Source organism: Oncorhynchus tshawytscha, linkage group LG26, assembly GCF_018296145.1.
Source record: "Oncorhynchus tshawytscha isolate Ot180627B linkage group LG26, Otsh_v2.0, whole genome shotgun sequence".
Taxonomy (NCBI): domain Eukaryota; kingdom Metazoa; phylum Chordata; class Actinopteri; order Salmoniformes; family Salmonidae; genus Oncorhynchus; species Oncorhynchus tshawytscha.
The window spans coordinates 11,900,382-11,914,055 of NC_056454.1; the positions used below are offsets into that span (position 1 = coordinate 11,900,382).

Below are 13,674 nucleotides of genomic sequence, written 5' to 3' on the forward strand. Positions count from 1 at the left end.
TGACACAAGGGACAACAGACACACCGGTCTCTACGTTGCAGATGAGCTGAAGGCAGTCATCAATGACCTTGGACCACAGAAGGTATATACACTGGTGACAGACAATGCTGTGAACATGAAGGCTGCTTGGTCCAAAGTGGAGGAGTCCTACCCTCACATCACACCTATTGGCTGTGCTGCTCATGCATTGAATCTGCTCCTCAAGGACATCATGACACTGAAAACAATGGATACACTCTACAAGAGAGCCAAGGAAATGGTTAGCTATGTGAAGGGTTATAGCAGCAATCTACCTCACCAAGCAAAGTAAGAAGAATTAAGAGCACCACATTGAAGCTGCCCAGCAACACCCGTTGGGGGGGTGGTGTCATCATGTTTGACAGTCTCCCAGAGGGGAAGGAGTCTATCCAAGAAATGGCCATATCACAGTCTGTCGAAATGGACAGCCCCATCAAGAGGATCCTCCTGGATGATGTATTTTGAGAGAGAGTGGTAAAGCAGCCTGAATTCTATAGCAGTAGCCATTGCACGGGTTGAGGGAGACAATGCCATCCTGTCTAATGTTCAGACTCTGCTTGCAGATGTAAGAGAAGAAATCCGTACTGCCCTTCCCACTTCACCGTTGCTCCAAGCAGAGGAAACTGCAGTTCTGAAATACATCAAAAAGCGTGAAGACTTCTGCCTGAAGCCCATACATGCCCCAGCGTACATGTTGGACCCCAAGTATGCTGGTAAGAGCATCCTGTCGGGTGCAAAGATCAACAAGGCCTATGGTGTCATCACTACCGTGTCTCGCCACCTTGGTCTGGATGAGGGCAAGGGTCTTGGCTGTCTGTGGAAGTACACTTCCAAGCAAGGGGTTTGGGATGGAGATACAATATGGCAGTCGTGCCAACATATCTCATCAGCCACCTGGTGGAAGGGACTTTATGGATATGAGGCTCTTTCCCCTGTTGCCTCTATCATCCTGCAAATCACACCAACATCAGCCACTTCAGAACGCAACTTGTCCACCTTTGGGAACACACACACACCAGAGCACGCAACAAGCTGACCAATACAAGGGTTGAAAAATTGGTGGCCATCCTGGCAAATTTGAGTTTTTTTTTAGCCTGACAACGAGTCATCCTCAATATTCTCCAAAATGTGCAACCATAGTCAGGAGCCTATAAGACGGCCGCTTTCCAAAGCTGCACCATTCTTTCAAACACAACATATAAAAGTTTCCATTGCGCATGGGATTCAATGAAAGTCTGGTTCATCCTTGGGAGCAATTTCCAAATGCCTTAAGGTACCACGTTCATCTGTGCCAACAATAGTACGCAAGTATAAACACCATGGGACCACGCAGCCGTGATACCACTCAGGAAGGAGAAGTGTTCTGTCTCCTAGAGATGAACGTACTTTGGTGCGAAAAGTGCAAATCAATCTCATAACAACAGCAAAGGACCTTGTGAAGATGCTGGAGGAAATGGGTACAAAAGTATCAATATCCACTGTAAAGAGTCCTATATCGACATAACCTGAAAGGCCGCTCAGCAAGGAAGAAGCCACTGCTCCAAAACCGCCATAAAAAAGCCAGACTATGGTTTGCAACTGCACATGGGAGCAAACATTGTATTTTTTGGAGAAATGTCCTCTGGTCTGATGAAACAAAAATAGAACTGCCATAATGACCATTGTTATGTTTGGAGGAAAAAGGGGGAGCCTTGCAAGCCGAAGAACACCATCCCAACCGTGAAGCACGGAGGTGACAGCATCATGTTGTGGGGGTGCTTTGCTGCAGGAGGGACTGGTGCACTTCAAAAAATAGATGGCATCATGAGGGAAGAAAATGATGTGGATATATTGAAGCAACATCTCAAGACATCAGTCAGGAAGTTAAAGCTTGGTTGCAAATGAGTCTTCCAAATGGACAATGACCCCAAGCATACTTCCAAAGTTGTGGCAAAATGGACAACAAAGTCAAGGTATTGGAGTGGCCATCACAAAGCCCGGACCTCAATCGTGTAGAAAATGTGTTGGCTGAACTGAAAAAGTGTGTGCGAGCAAGGAGGCCTACAAACCTGACTCAGTTACACCAGCTCTGTCAGTTACAAACCTGACTCAGTTACACCAGCTCTGTTATTGTGGAAGGCTAACCAAAACATTTGACCCAAGTTAAACTATTTAAAGGCAATGCTACCAAATACTAATTGAATGTATGTAAGCTTCTGACCCACTGGGAATGTGATGAAAGAAATAAAAGCTGAAATAAATCATTCTCTCTACTATTATTCTGACATTTCACATTCTTAAAATAAAGTGGTGATCCTAACTGACCTAAGACAGGGAATTTTTACTATGATTAAATGTCAGGAGTATTGAAAAACTGAGTTTAAATGTATTTGGCTAAGGTGTATGTAAACTACCGACTTCAACTGTAGGATGAGCGATGTTGAGAAAGTGTAAGCAGTGTAAGTACTAAGCCAGCGGTGTCAAACTAAATTCCTGGAGGGCCATGTGTGTACTGGCTTTTGTTTCTTTCATTTCGTGACCAATTAAAACCTAACAACCAAGTAAGGGGAGTTCCTAACTAATCAATGACCTTAATTCATCAATCAAGTACAAGGGAGGATTGCAAACCCACAGACACTTGGCCCTCCAGGAATTGAATTTGACACCAATTGAGAGTGAGTTCACTGTAAGTGCTATCCCTGAAACAAACAGTAGAAGTGCATTGTTGTACTGTTATGCAGTGGATTTGGGCTTGGGCTCTTGTGATCCCCTGCCCAGTAGGATCTGCACGAATACATGACCTGCCAACTGGGTCAAACAGGGAAGCAGGAGGCAAGGGAGAGAGAGGAAGGACAGGAGGAGGAGGGGAGCTGCCCCAAAAACACAGCGTCTACAAAACATTATGAACACCTGCTCTTTCTATGACGTAGACTGACCAGATGAATGCTATGATCCCTTATTGATGTCACTTGTTAAATCCCCTTCAATCAGTGTAGATGAAAGGGAGGAGACAGGTTAAAGAATGATTTTTAAGCCTTGAGACATGGATTGTGTATGTCGGCCATTCAGAGGGTGAATGGGGAAGAGAAAAGATTTAAGTGCCTTTGAGTATGCTAGGTGCCAGGCGAACCGGTTTGTGTCAAGAATTGCAACGATGCTGGGTTTTTCACACTCAACAGTTTCCTTTGTGTATCAAAAATGGTCCACCACCCAAAGGACATCAAGCCAATGTGGCACAACTGTGAGAAACTTTGAAGTCAACATGGGCCTGCATCCCTGTGGAATGCTTTCAACACCTTGTAGAGTCCATGGCCTGAAGAAGTGAGGACGTTCTTTGGGGGGGTTCATGTTTTTATACTCAGTGTATGACCGAAATCGAAGCCTATTCCCTTTATAGTGTGCACTACTTTTGGCCAAAGCCCTATGGTCCTTGGGGAAAAGTAGTGCACTATATAAGGACTAGGGTGCCATTTGAGATGCTCCCAGTCTCTAACTCACCAAACCTGAACAGGCCAAACTCCCCTTCCACTCTCTTCTGCAAAGTAAATTAAGCATAGAAATGGCTTGAGGATGTGGGGAACTAAACTAAAATAATCAGATAATATAATCAGAGCCGGCTGCAGATCAATGTGATCTCCCACCTGGATTGAGCTTTTGCTCAACGAAGAGCAGCAAACCCTTGCTCGTAAAACTGGATACCTCTGTATCCCGGCAACATCGGTTCCATGAATAGCCTAACTAGGATATTCTATTCGCAACAGACACACTTGCGTCATTAGCGAAGAGAAAGAGCAAGCAGGCCAGCATGAGAGAGGAGAGGCAGGCAGAACCATGCCCATACTGTATGTCTTGGTAGTCTGCAATGCCTTAAATTGTCTTGCATGCCTCGCAAATTCACCAAATTAGCCTACCGTTTGCCTCTTTCTCTCTGGTTTTATTTAAATTACACACCTTTCCCCAGGCCTTTATAGCCATATAGTCTACTTAGGCTATAAAATGTATAAAATGGAAAATAATGTTTTGTGATAACTGCACTATGATTTGAATGTTTTTCTTAACATTAAGGATTGTCATTTAAACATTCACACCCCTAATTCATACTTATTTTTCAATTTAAAATACATATTTAATAACTCACAGAAGTTAGGCTAATTGATCTCCATTATTTATGTCCCCCCCCCCCAAAACTGTAAAGATATGGTTTACAGGAAACAGGATTGATAGAGCACTCTTGTTTTAGCTCAACACTATTGACCATGACTCTACAGACCCATTATATATGAGGGTGAAGACCCTATAATATAATTTCAGACAAAGTCACTGGACAGGACCAGGGCATAAGACCTATCTGGCCTTAGAATAGAGTTACTGTTGTCGTGGCCCATGTCAGGGGATCAGTGATGTGTTTGTTGGGCTGAAGAGCCAGAGAAAGGGAAGATACCAAAGTCTTGTTATTTCTAAGCTCGAGGATACGATTGAGGGTATGCTGCAAAGCAGAATCAGTAAGTTACAGTAGCCAGCTAATTTGCCTAAATATTCTGAAATAGCTTTACATTGTTTACAAAGAAAAGATGGAAATGGGCTTGGTCTAATTGACTCAACAACCAAAAACAGATTAGATTTCTTAATGAACCTGAAAATCTGTAGATATTTTTGGTTGTTTATCAATGTAAGCTGCCTAACTCATTAATTCTGCTTTGTAGTATACCCCTCCGTTCACTTGAACTTGTGAGGAAACTGTGCATGTTTTCATTTAGAAATCACAAGACATTCACCTGAATATTCTCTCTCTCTCTCTCTCTCTCTCTCTCTCTCTCTCTGAATTGTCCCCCATGGAAATCACTCTGCTTGAGATTATTGGAGAGCGGAGCATAAATCCACAGAGGTTATTTACCTTTGGATCATTGTGAAGCGGTGTAGAGCGGTGTGCAACAGATGCAGCTTGGGATGGTGCCGAGTGATCAGATTATGAGCTGATATTTCTTAACAGCAGAGGGCAGCTGTAATAATGTTCTCTCACTCCTCCATCAATGACCGAGAGGAGGGCTAGCCCCAAGTCCCTGGACAAATATGGGATTTTCCAACAGACCTAGATGATACTTGACATTTTAGTCGTTGAGCAGACCTTATCCTCAGCGATTTACAGTTAGTGCATTCATCATGAGTCAGCTAGGTGAGATAACCACATATCAGAGTCATAGTAAGTATATTTTTCCTACATAAAGGGGTTATCAGCAAAGTCTCTGCTAGTAGGAAATGTTATGTACAAACAAAATTCAGGGGGATGGAGGGCAGGGGGCATGACTGTATGGCAAGTGTAGTCAGGGTCGGACTACCGCATTTGGGGCCCCGGGGCACCGACGTTTTTGGGTAAAACGGATAACACATTTTGTGTTGATAAAAAGTGCAGTTTTATAATGCTATTCTACACATTTTGTTATGAGGTTACGACAACATTTTCAGTTTTAAAGCTAATTTCCTGCTATTCTACACATTTTGCCATGAGGCTCAGAAAGAATTGAGCAGTTTTCAAACAAATGTCCTCCAGGGGGACCATAACCTTAAAAAATGTAATTGCTTGGGTGCCCACTGGAGGTTCGGGGGCCCAGGGGCACATGCCCTGTGTGCCTGTTCGGTAATCCGGCCCTGAGAATAGCATGGTTAATGGAAACAGAATACTTGGGGAAGCTGCACCAGTGTCTGACTGATCAGGATTTCATTTGCTGTTTGGGACATTTTAATGGCCTCAGCATTCAAAGCCTGATAATGTGGCCATAATCTCCCACTGATCTGAGGCCAGTCTTTCTCTCTTAGACACACTCTATACCATGGTTCATTTGCTCACGGTTCATGTTTAAGTTCATGGACTTTCCACAGTACTGTATCTTTATTAATAGATACAATAAAATAGATCTAGCTGCATTTAACAGATTTCTTTCATCTTATTCGGTAGCTGGAATTGTATGTGTGACCTTCTGCTCCCATTGAAATAACTGTGAAATCACATCGTGAGTATTAAATATGTAACATTTCTCCCCATTGTATTGCAGCGGTCATATCGCGGACCCACGAGGGCCCAGGGGAGATGGGGAAGGCGGTGGTTATCGCAAAGGACGAGCAGGAGAAAATGAAGGAGCTCTTTAAGATTAACCAGTTCAATCTGATGGCCAGTGACATGATTGCGCTCAACAGGAGTCTGCCGGATGTGAGACTGGACGGGTGAGTGAGCTTGACCTTTTCCCAGACACGCACTCTGAATCGCACTACTGACCTCTTTACTCGGCACGGCACGCACCACCCACTTTAACAACGCTGTAACCTTCCACCGCTACCTCTCAGAAGCTTTGATACCGGTGAGACCAAGTCACTATTATTCTAGTCATAAGCAAGTCACAAGGTCTGAGTCTCAAGTCGAGTCCCAAGTAGAACGGGTCGTGTCTCGAGTCGTGTATTCTGAGAGCAAGTCGAGACAAGTTGAGTCACAAGTTTTTTCCAAGTCAAGTCTCAAGATAAGTAAAACAGAAAAATCTATACGTGCAATGACTTGTTCAACTACTAATCTCTGTCTGGTTTTGAGGCAACCAGGCAGCCCTTTTCATTATTTTGTCTTCAACACATTTTGGTTATGTAATTGTGAAATAGGTACCTTGCAGTCATAGTAAGGGAATTAAATCAGCAAAAGGCAGGTTGACATGCTCAGTGTAGATTTATTTACAGGTCTTGGCAGTGCAATGGTGAAAGCGAAATACCATATAAAATATGAGTAGATTTACCAATTAGGCACCGGCAATAGCCCAAAGGATATAGCCTCATTATCATTATCTTATTCTCATTATCTGTCCTAACTGAACGAACACAGGTAGAGGGCCAAACTGAACAGCATCTGCTGGAGAAACCAAATCAAATCTGTCTAGCAGGACCTCAAACAGGTACATACATGTATTAGTACTTGGCCCCTTCCCAGGACCATACAATTACCCATTACTCAAGTGGCAATTACAACCAATAAACTGGTTCTATAATGTAAAAGGCATTTTCCACATCCATTGATACATTCGTCTTAATCAGACTTACTGATTATTAATGATATTTCCTCACCATTCATACATGGAACGATCATTTTTCTCTTACTCAACGTACTGACTCAGAAAGCGTGGCGCGCAGGCCACGTAGCCTATTTCTATGTGCACTGAGGCGCACACACTCCTATTACGCACAAACAAAATAGAAAAATAGGACACATGCTGCGTTCAAAAATCTCAGACTTCCGATTTCAGTGCGTTCAAGACAACTGGGAACTCGGAACAAAACGAGCTTCGACTGGGAAAAGTAGTTTTGAAGGCTCATGCAAGGCTTTTACTTACCAGAGGATAAAAAAATGTAAATGTATTGTATGAAACAGAAATGTCAAAGTGTTGCAATAAACAGTATGGAAGGGGGGATACCTAGTTAGTTGTACAACTGAATGCCTTCAATGGAAATGTGTCTTCCGCATTTAATCCAACTGAATCAGAGAGGTGCGGGGGGCTACCTTAATCGACATCCACGGCGCCCGGGGATTCAGCTCGGGGATTCGATCCAGCAACCTTTCTGTTACTGGCCAAATGCTCTAACCACTTGGCTACCTGCTGCCCCCATGGGAATGGAATGATGGAACACTACCAATTATTGTAAGATGGAAAATAGATTTACCACATATGCATTTAAACGAGTGAAAGAGTTTGTTCTTAACTGACTTGCCTAGTTAAATTTAGGGTTAAATAAAAATATTAAAAATCAACAGCAAACATTTCAACAAGATGGCACCTATGGTGCATCTACACCAGAGTAATAATAGATTTTTGACATAGCAAAGACCATGATAGTAGTTGTTGTTTGATGCCCCCTTGCTGTTGAGCTGGTAAAGTAAACAGTTAATATTCTTGACCACCACTTCTCTCCCTACCATTTGACATTTTATCTGCACCTGATTCTATAGCTGTACAGCAAATCAGCAATCTGGGCAAGGCTGCGGTTACCATCTTGGGCTGCGTGGTGAGTAATCCAGGGAGACTCTAGTCTGTTGCCGCGTTCACGTGCTAGTCGGAACTAGGAAAATCTGAAATTTCAGACTTGCTAATTAGTTGACCGTGGCATGTGTATAACTACAACCAGTTAGCAAGTCAGAAATGTCAGTTTCCTAGTTCAGACTAGCACGTAAACGCGGCATGTGCCCCAAAATGAGTGACAGAACCTGGCTAGATAATTTCGTTATCAGTTTCAAGCCAAACTCGAGTCCCGAGTCTTGAGGCTTAAAGTCTTGAAGTCCAAGTCAAGTCTGAAGTTATTTTATTTTCAATCAAGTCTTAGGTCATCCAATTTGTGACTCGAGTCCATGTCATGTGACTTGAGTCATCAACTCTGCCCACTTCACATGGCAACATATTCCTGTTATCAAAGGGCTGCCATTTTGGATCTACTTTCTGCCTCTTTTTATTTTACTCGTTGTTTGTTTAGTCTAGAGACTTCAGCAAAATTCAATGAATTCAAGAAAGCACAGCTGACAGCACAATGTTGACAATAACAGCATGGGGTTCCTTTTAATGTTAGGAGCAGCCGCAAGCAGAGGATTAACAGCAATAAGAGACTATCTACCAAATAACTAAGATCCAACAGAACATTTTGATATAGTCCAGAACCAACCAATTTGTTAACTTTGATGAAAAAACCCTTTTAAGTCCTCGGATTCATTCCATGATGCAACATGCTCTAATTCAATGATGGCTGGTGAGGGGGACGAGGGGCCATAGTTTTGCCCGGAATGGAACAGCATCTAACTCAGGGAAACCATGTGTTTGATGTTTTTCCTACCGCGCCATTCGTTCCGTTCCAGCGATTTACTATGAGCTCGTCCTCTGATTTTAAAGTGCCACCAGCCACCACTGCTCTAATTGAAGAATATTAGACTTACTCTTTAGCCGTGTTGGATCCATCACAATCTTCGTGGGTTTACATCAGCCGTGACAGTCTGAATGGGAGAAGGGCTTTGTTTACTGTCACCCAAGACCTACTGGAGCTGGATAATGAAAACCCAAAGAGCAATTTGTGTGAAACATGACCCACATTCGTCTTGAGCAGCTGATCTAGAGGCAGTCTCTCCTGGCGACATCGCCGTGATTCATGTTTATGTATTTCTACAGAGCATTTCTTATCAACTGTTCTTTACAAAGTGCCCTGCGCTGCAGTCCCAAGGTCTCTCATGTTGGAGGAAAACAGGAACATTTTCAATACAACAATATAAATAACGTTGCAGAGAATATAAACATATGCCAATGCTGTCAACATGGTCTGTATGTTTAATATATTGAATGTGTATTGGTGCCTACTGCCTTGACACTCAATTGTATGACTATCCATCATGGGTTTTTTACATTGGATTCAAACTGAGTTGATAAAGACACATGTAAAACACTGCATGCACTCCATTTCACACATCTACCAGGATTGTGCTAAGCACGATGCTTGTAGTCATATCTAATGACAAATTCCACGTAAATACAAACTAGTGTCCCATATTGAAGAATTTGTACAAAATGGAGAGCAAACAAACAATACTGTAGATCTAAATAGTGATTTTATTTCACCCCAAAAGTGCCATGCTGCGTAATTGTACTAATTGCATCTCTACATTTTCCTCAAACGACTCGCCAGTACCCCTTGGAACGTTATAAAAAATCAAAATAAATAAAAAGCTTGACGTTGAAAAAAAACGTGAACTTCTGTGAGAGAGTGCCGTGTGGTGTAGTAGCCAGTTGTGGAGAGAAAGAAGAGGTTTGTTCAGTTGCTAGTAGCTAGCTACCCTGGTGCCCCGTCTGTCCTGTCACCCGTAGTGGGGCGAACAGGATACCCGTGCTTTCCGCTCCACCATATAGGGAATGTCATTTATCTCACTGTAGTCAGAGGTTGTTGCGGGTCTATATATTTGTTGTATTTTTAACTTATTTATGTTGGAGGGATCATACTCAAATGAGCTTTGTGTTATTGTTGATGTCGTTGATGTTAATTGTTGTTATTGGGAATTTTTATTCTGACACCTGTTATTTTTGTTTTATTCGATTGAATATAAGGTTGTTGTCTGACGTTCCCTATATGATCCCTGGTCAAAAGTAGTGCACTATGGAAGGAATAGGGTGCCATTTGAGATATAGCCTGTGTGTGTGGAGCAGCATGCCGATGACCACACCATATAAAGTCTTGTCAATGTTGGTTTTGTTTTTTGAAGCGGTTTGTTGTGTTCCGGTGCTCTAATGTTCAACCACGTATAGTAGGCTATACTGTATGTACAGAAATATCACACAACTATGCTCAGTCTTGATCGAATTCCAATGTAGACAAGCGTCAGGAGTAGCAGCACATTTGATCTCCTTAACCAGAGCTCTCGTTGTCTGTCCATCAGTTGCAAGACCAAGGTGTACACGGACGATCTCCCCAACACCAGTATAGTGATTGTGTTCCACAACGAGGCGTGGAGCACCCTGCTCCGCACCGTCCACAGTGTCATCAACCGCTCGCCACGCCACCTACTGCAGGAGATCCTGCTGGTGGACGACGCCAGTGAGAGAGGTACTGTAGCTGGGTCCAGCCTAAACTTAAACCTTTCGGATGGGATGTTGAAATGGGTGTCCTGACTCTCTGTGGTCACTGAAAGATCCCATGGCATTTATCATAAGAGTAGGGGTTTTAACCCTGGTGTTCTGGCTAAATTCTCAATCTGGCCCTCGTTATGGCCTCCTAATCATCTCCAGATTCCAATTGGCTCATTCATCCCCCCTCCTCTTCTCTGTAACTATTCCACAGGTCATTGCTGTAAATGAGAACGTGTTCTCGGTCAACTTACCTAGTAAAATAAGGGTTAAATAAGTGTCAAATAAATCAAATAAACCCATCAACTCACTAGCTTTACTGGGTTTAAAGGTGCAATCTAGGATTAGTTAATGTAGTTCTTAGTATTGGGTTATAATATAACCAAATAAGGAAGTTCTTCAGGAGTTTGAAGCATGTCCTCTCCTCCTTCTGTCAGACTTCTTGGGAAAGAAGCTGGAGAACTATGGTCGGACCCTGGAGGTTCCCGTGCGGGTCCTGCGGATGGAGCAGCGGACGGGGCTGATCCGGGCCAGGCTGAGGGGGGCTGCGGCCACACGGGGGCAGGTCATCACCTTCCTGGATGCCCACTGTGAGTGCACCACGGGCTGGCTGGAGCCTCTGCTGGCCAGGATCAAAGAGGACCGGTAAGGAGCTCAGTGTCATCACCACCCCTCAATGTAAATGGAACAGGCAGCAATGGAGAGACATGGCGGTGCTGATGCTTGTCACAAATCATCTCCGCGCTGTTCTGCTCTTGCTGCCTCAGTGGGATGCGATTTTCATCTGAAAACTGATCTGATGTTAAAGGGAAAATAATCAAAAGATGTATTTTTGATGTAAGCCGGCATGTTATAGAAAGGGTCCAGACATTTCTTTGTGTGATTTGGCTTGGTTTTGAGAACTTTATCTGCAACGTTATGATCCATGTTGGTCGAGTCGCGCTGTTTCCCCCCTCCCCAATCAGCTGTGCAGGCCAAGCGTGTCCCTACACGGACACAGCCCGCGCAGCATGGCTGGTGAAAGAAACGTCTCGTTCGGAATGACAAGATTTCATGTGTACAACATGTGAAGACCTACATCACTACACTGACAGCGTTTCTGTTTCTAAAAGGACGTATTTGGGTGTTTTTGGAGATTTTGTTAATGCATTTTGCACGCCCTGATACTGCACAACGAGCAATGAGAAAGTGACTGAGGTAAATTGGGGTACAGTATGTTTCTCAAAAGTAAGCCAAATCATTTTTAAAAAAAAGTGTCATGCAGCCATAGCTGAATGGGAGACGTTGCAACTTGTTTTGTCACGACGCTGTCTAGTAGTACATACAGTGGAATGTGATTCCACGGAATAACTTAATGATTGCTATTTTAAGTGACAGCAGGGTTTAAAATCTATTATCTGGTATCTGTGGTAATTGTTATCCTGTAATGGTGGGGTAATTCTAATCCTGTTTCAGGATTGCACTTGCTTGTTCGGTGGGTGAAGGGTTCCTTCCACGGAAAAGGGAGACGTTGCAGGTGATGACTAAAGATGAATGCACCCCCCCCCCCATTATCTCTGAAAACTGGGGTCAGACATTCACCCATTTTGCCTCAGGTGCCAGGCAGAAATTCATATTGTAAAACCAAGGAGATTATATTATAGAGCCATTACACCTTTATGCCCCCTGCACGTTTATTGATGTGTAAAAGGATGTGCAGGAGCATAAAAGTGCACGGAGACTGATTTGATTTAGACCAGGAAGTGAAGTGGATGCTGAGAGAGGGGGATGTGTCGAATGAATCGCCTGCAGCACACAGAGCCTCCCAAATGGCACCCTATTCCCTACGTCAGGGGTTATCAAAACTTTTGGGGCCCGGGGACCCCTTTTGTCATAGCAAATTCATCAGGGACCCCTTCATAATCAGAACACAGCTCGAATGAGATTTTAAAAAAAATAGCTTACAAGGAGTTTTAGTATGACTTCGGCAGTGCATGGCACGAACTAACCAAGTCTCGGCCCTGAGAAGGAACATTTTAAAGGCCGCGTCTTGGCATTGGAGACAAAATGTTGCCCTTTTCAAACTTATTTCCTGCAATTCAACACATTTTGTCATGGGGCAGAGAGAATTTTTGTTGTTGCAGCTTTAAAGATAATATCCTGCATTGACAGTGCATTTCTGTAAAAAAATATTGTAGATTAATACAATTTTATTGTATTACACCCTCTAAAAACTTATACCACATATCCCTTTGCCAAAATGTGTTTAATCTGTTGTCAGTACTATTCATTGAAAGAATGTAATGTAAACAGGAAAAAAACTAAGATTAAAACATACTGTATATATATTTTGGGATCTGGCCGCAGACACCCTGCAGTACCTTATATTGGCCTTGTCAAAAGTAGTGCACTAGGAAATAGGGTGCCATTTGGGATGCAGTTTTGGGTTATCTATCACGTTTCAGGTAAGACCCAAATTTAGACTGTGTTGAAAGTAACAGTGTTCATTACATCAACAGGGGCAGGCAAACGAAAGGTCAAGACAGGCAGAGGTCGATATTCCAGAGTAGTTGGGCAAGGGTACAGGACGGCAGGCAGGCTCAGGGTCATGGGTCGGCAGAGTGGTCAGGCAGGCGGGCTCAGAGTCAGGACAGGCAACGGTCCAAACGAGGAGGGCGAGATAAAGAGAGACTGGGGAAAAGCAGGAGCTGAGACAAAACGCTGGTTATCTTTTCAAACAAGACTAACTGGCAACAGACAAACAGAGAACACATGTATAAATACAAAGAGGATAATGGGGAAGATTGTCTCCACCCCCCTCCAGGTGTTGCCTATCACAAAGAAAGGTGAAACAGATCAGGGCGTGACAGTTATCCATACATTGCCATTGTCAACATAATCTACATGGATATTTTCAATTTCCTTTGACTGTATGTAGCTTCTCACTAATGCAATATGTTACCTCTGGTCATTGCTATTAACCTAATGGATATGTTTATAATGCGTATGGACCAGCCAATGATGGACTAATATTGAAATAATCTCATAATGAAGCCAGGAATAATGCCACCGCTGT

General features: G+C 43.2%; 1 protein-coding gene across 1 annotated transcript in view; it reads left to right on the plus strand.

The window, feature by feature from the left end:
• Nucleotides 1–13,674, plus strand: part of LOC112225168 (polypeptide N-acetylgalactosaminyltransferase 13) — a 74,557-nt gene that overhangs the window by 22,016 nt on the left and 38,867 nt on the right. The window contains exons 3-5 of the mRNA XM_024388850.2: nt 6,048–6,216; nt 10,433–10,599; nt 11,057–11,264. Of these exons, the coding sequence (XP_024244618.1) occupies nt 6,048–6,216; nt 10,433–10,599; nt 11,057–11,264 (544 nt within the window). The remainder of the gene's footprint in view (nt 1–6,047; nt 6,217–10,432; nt 10,600–11,056; nt 11,265–13,674) is intronic.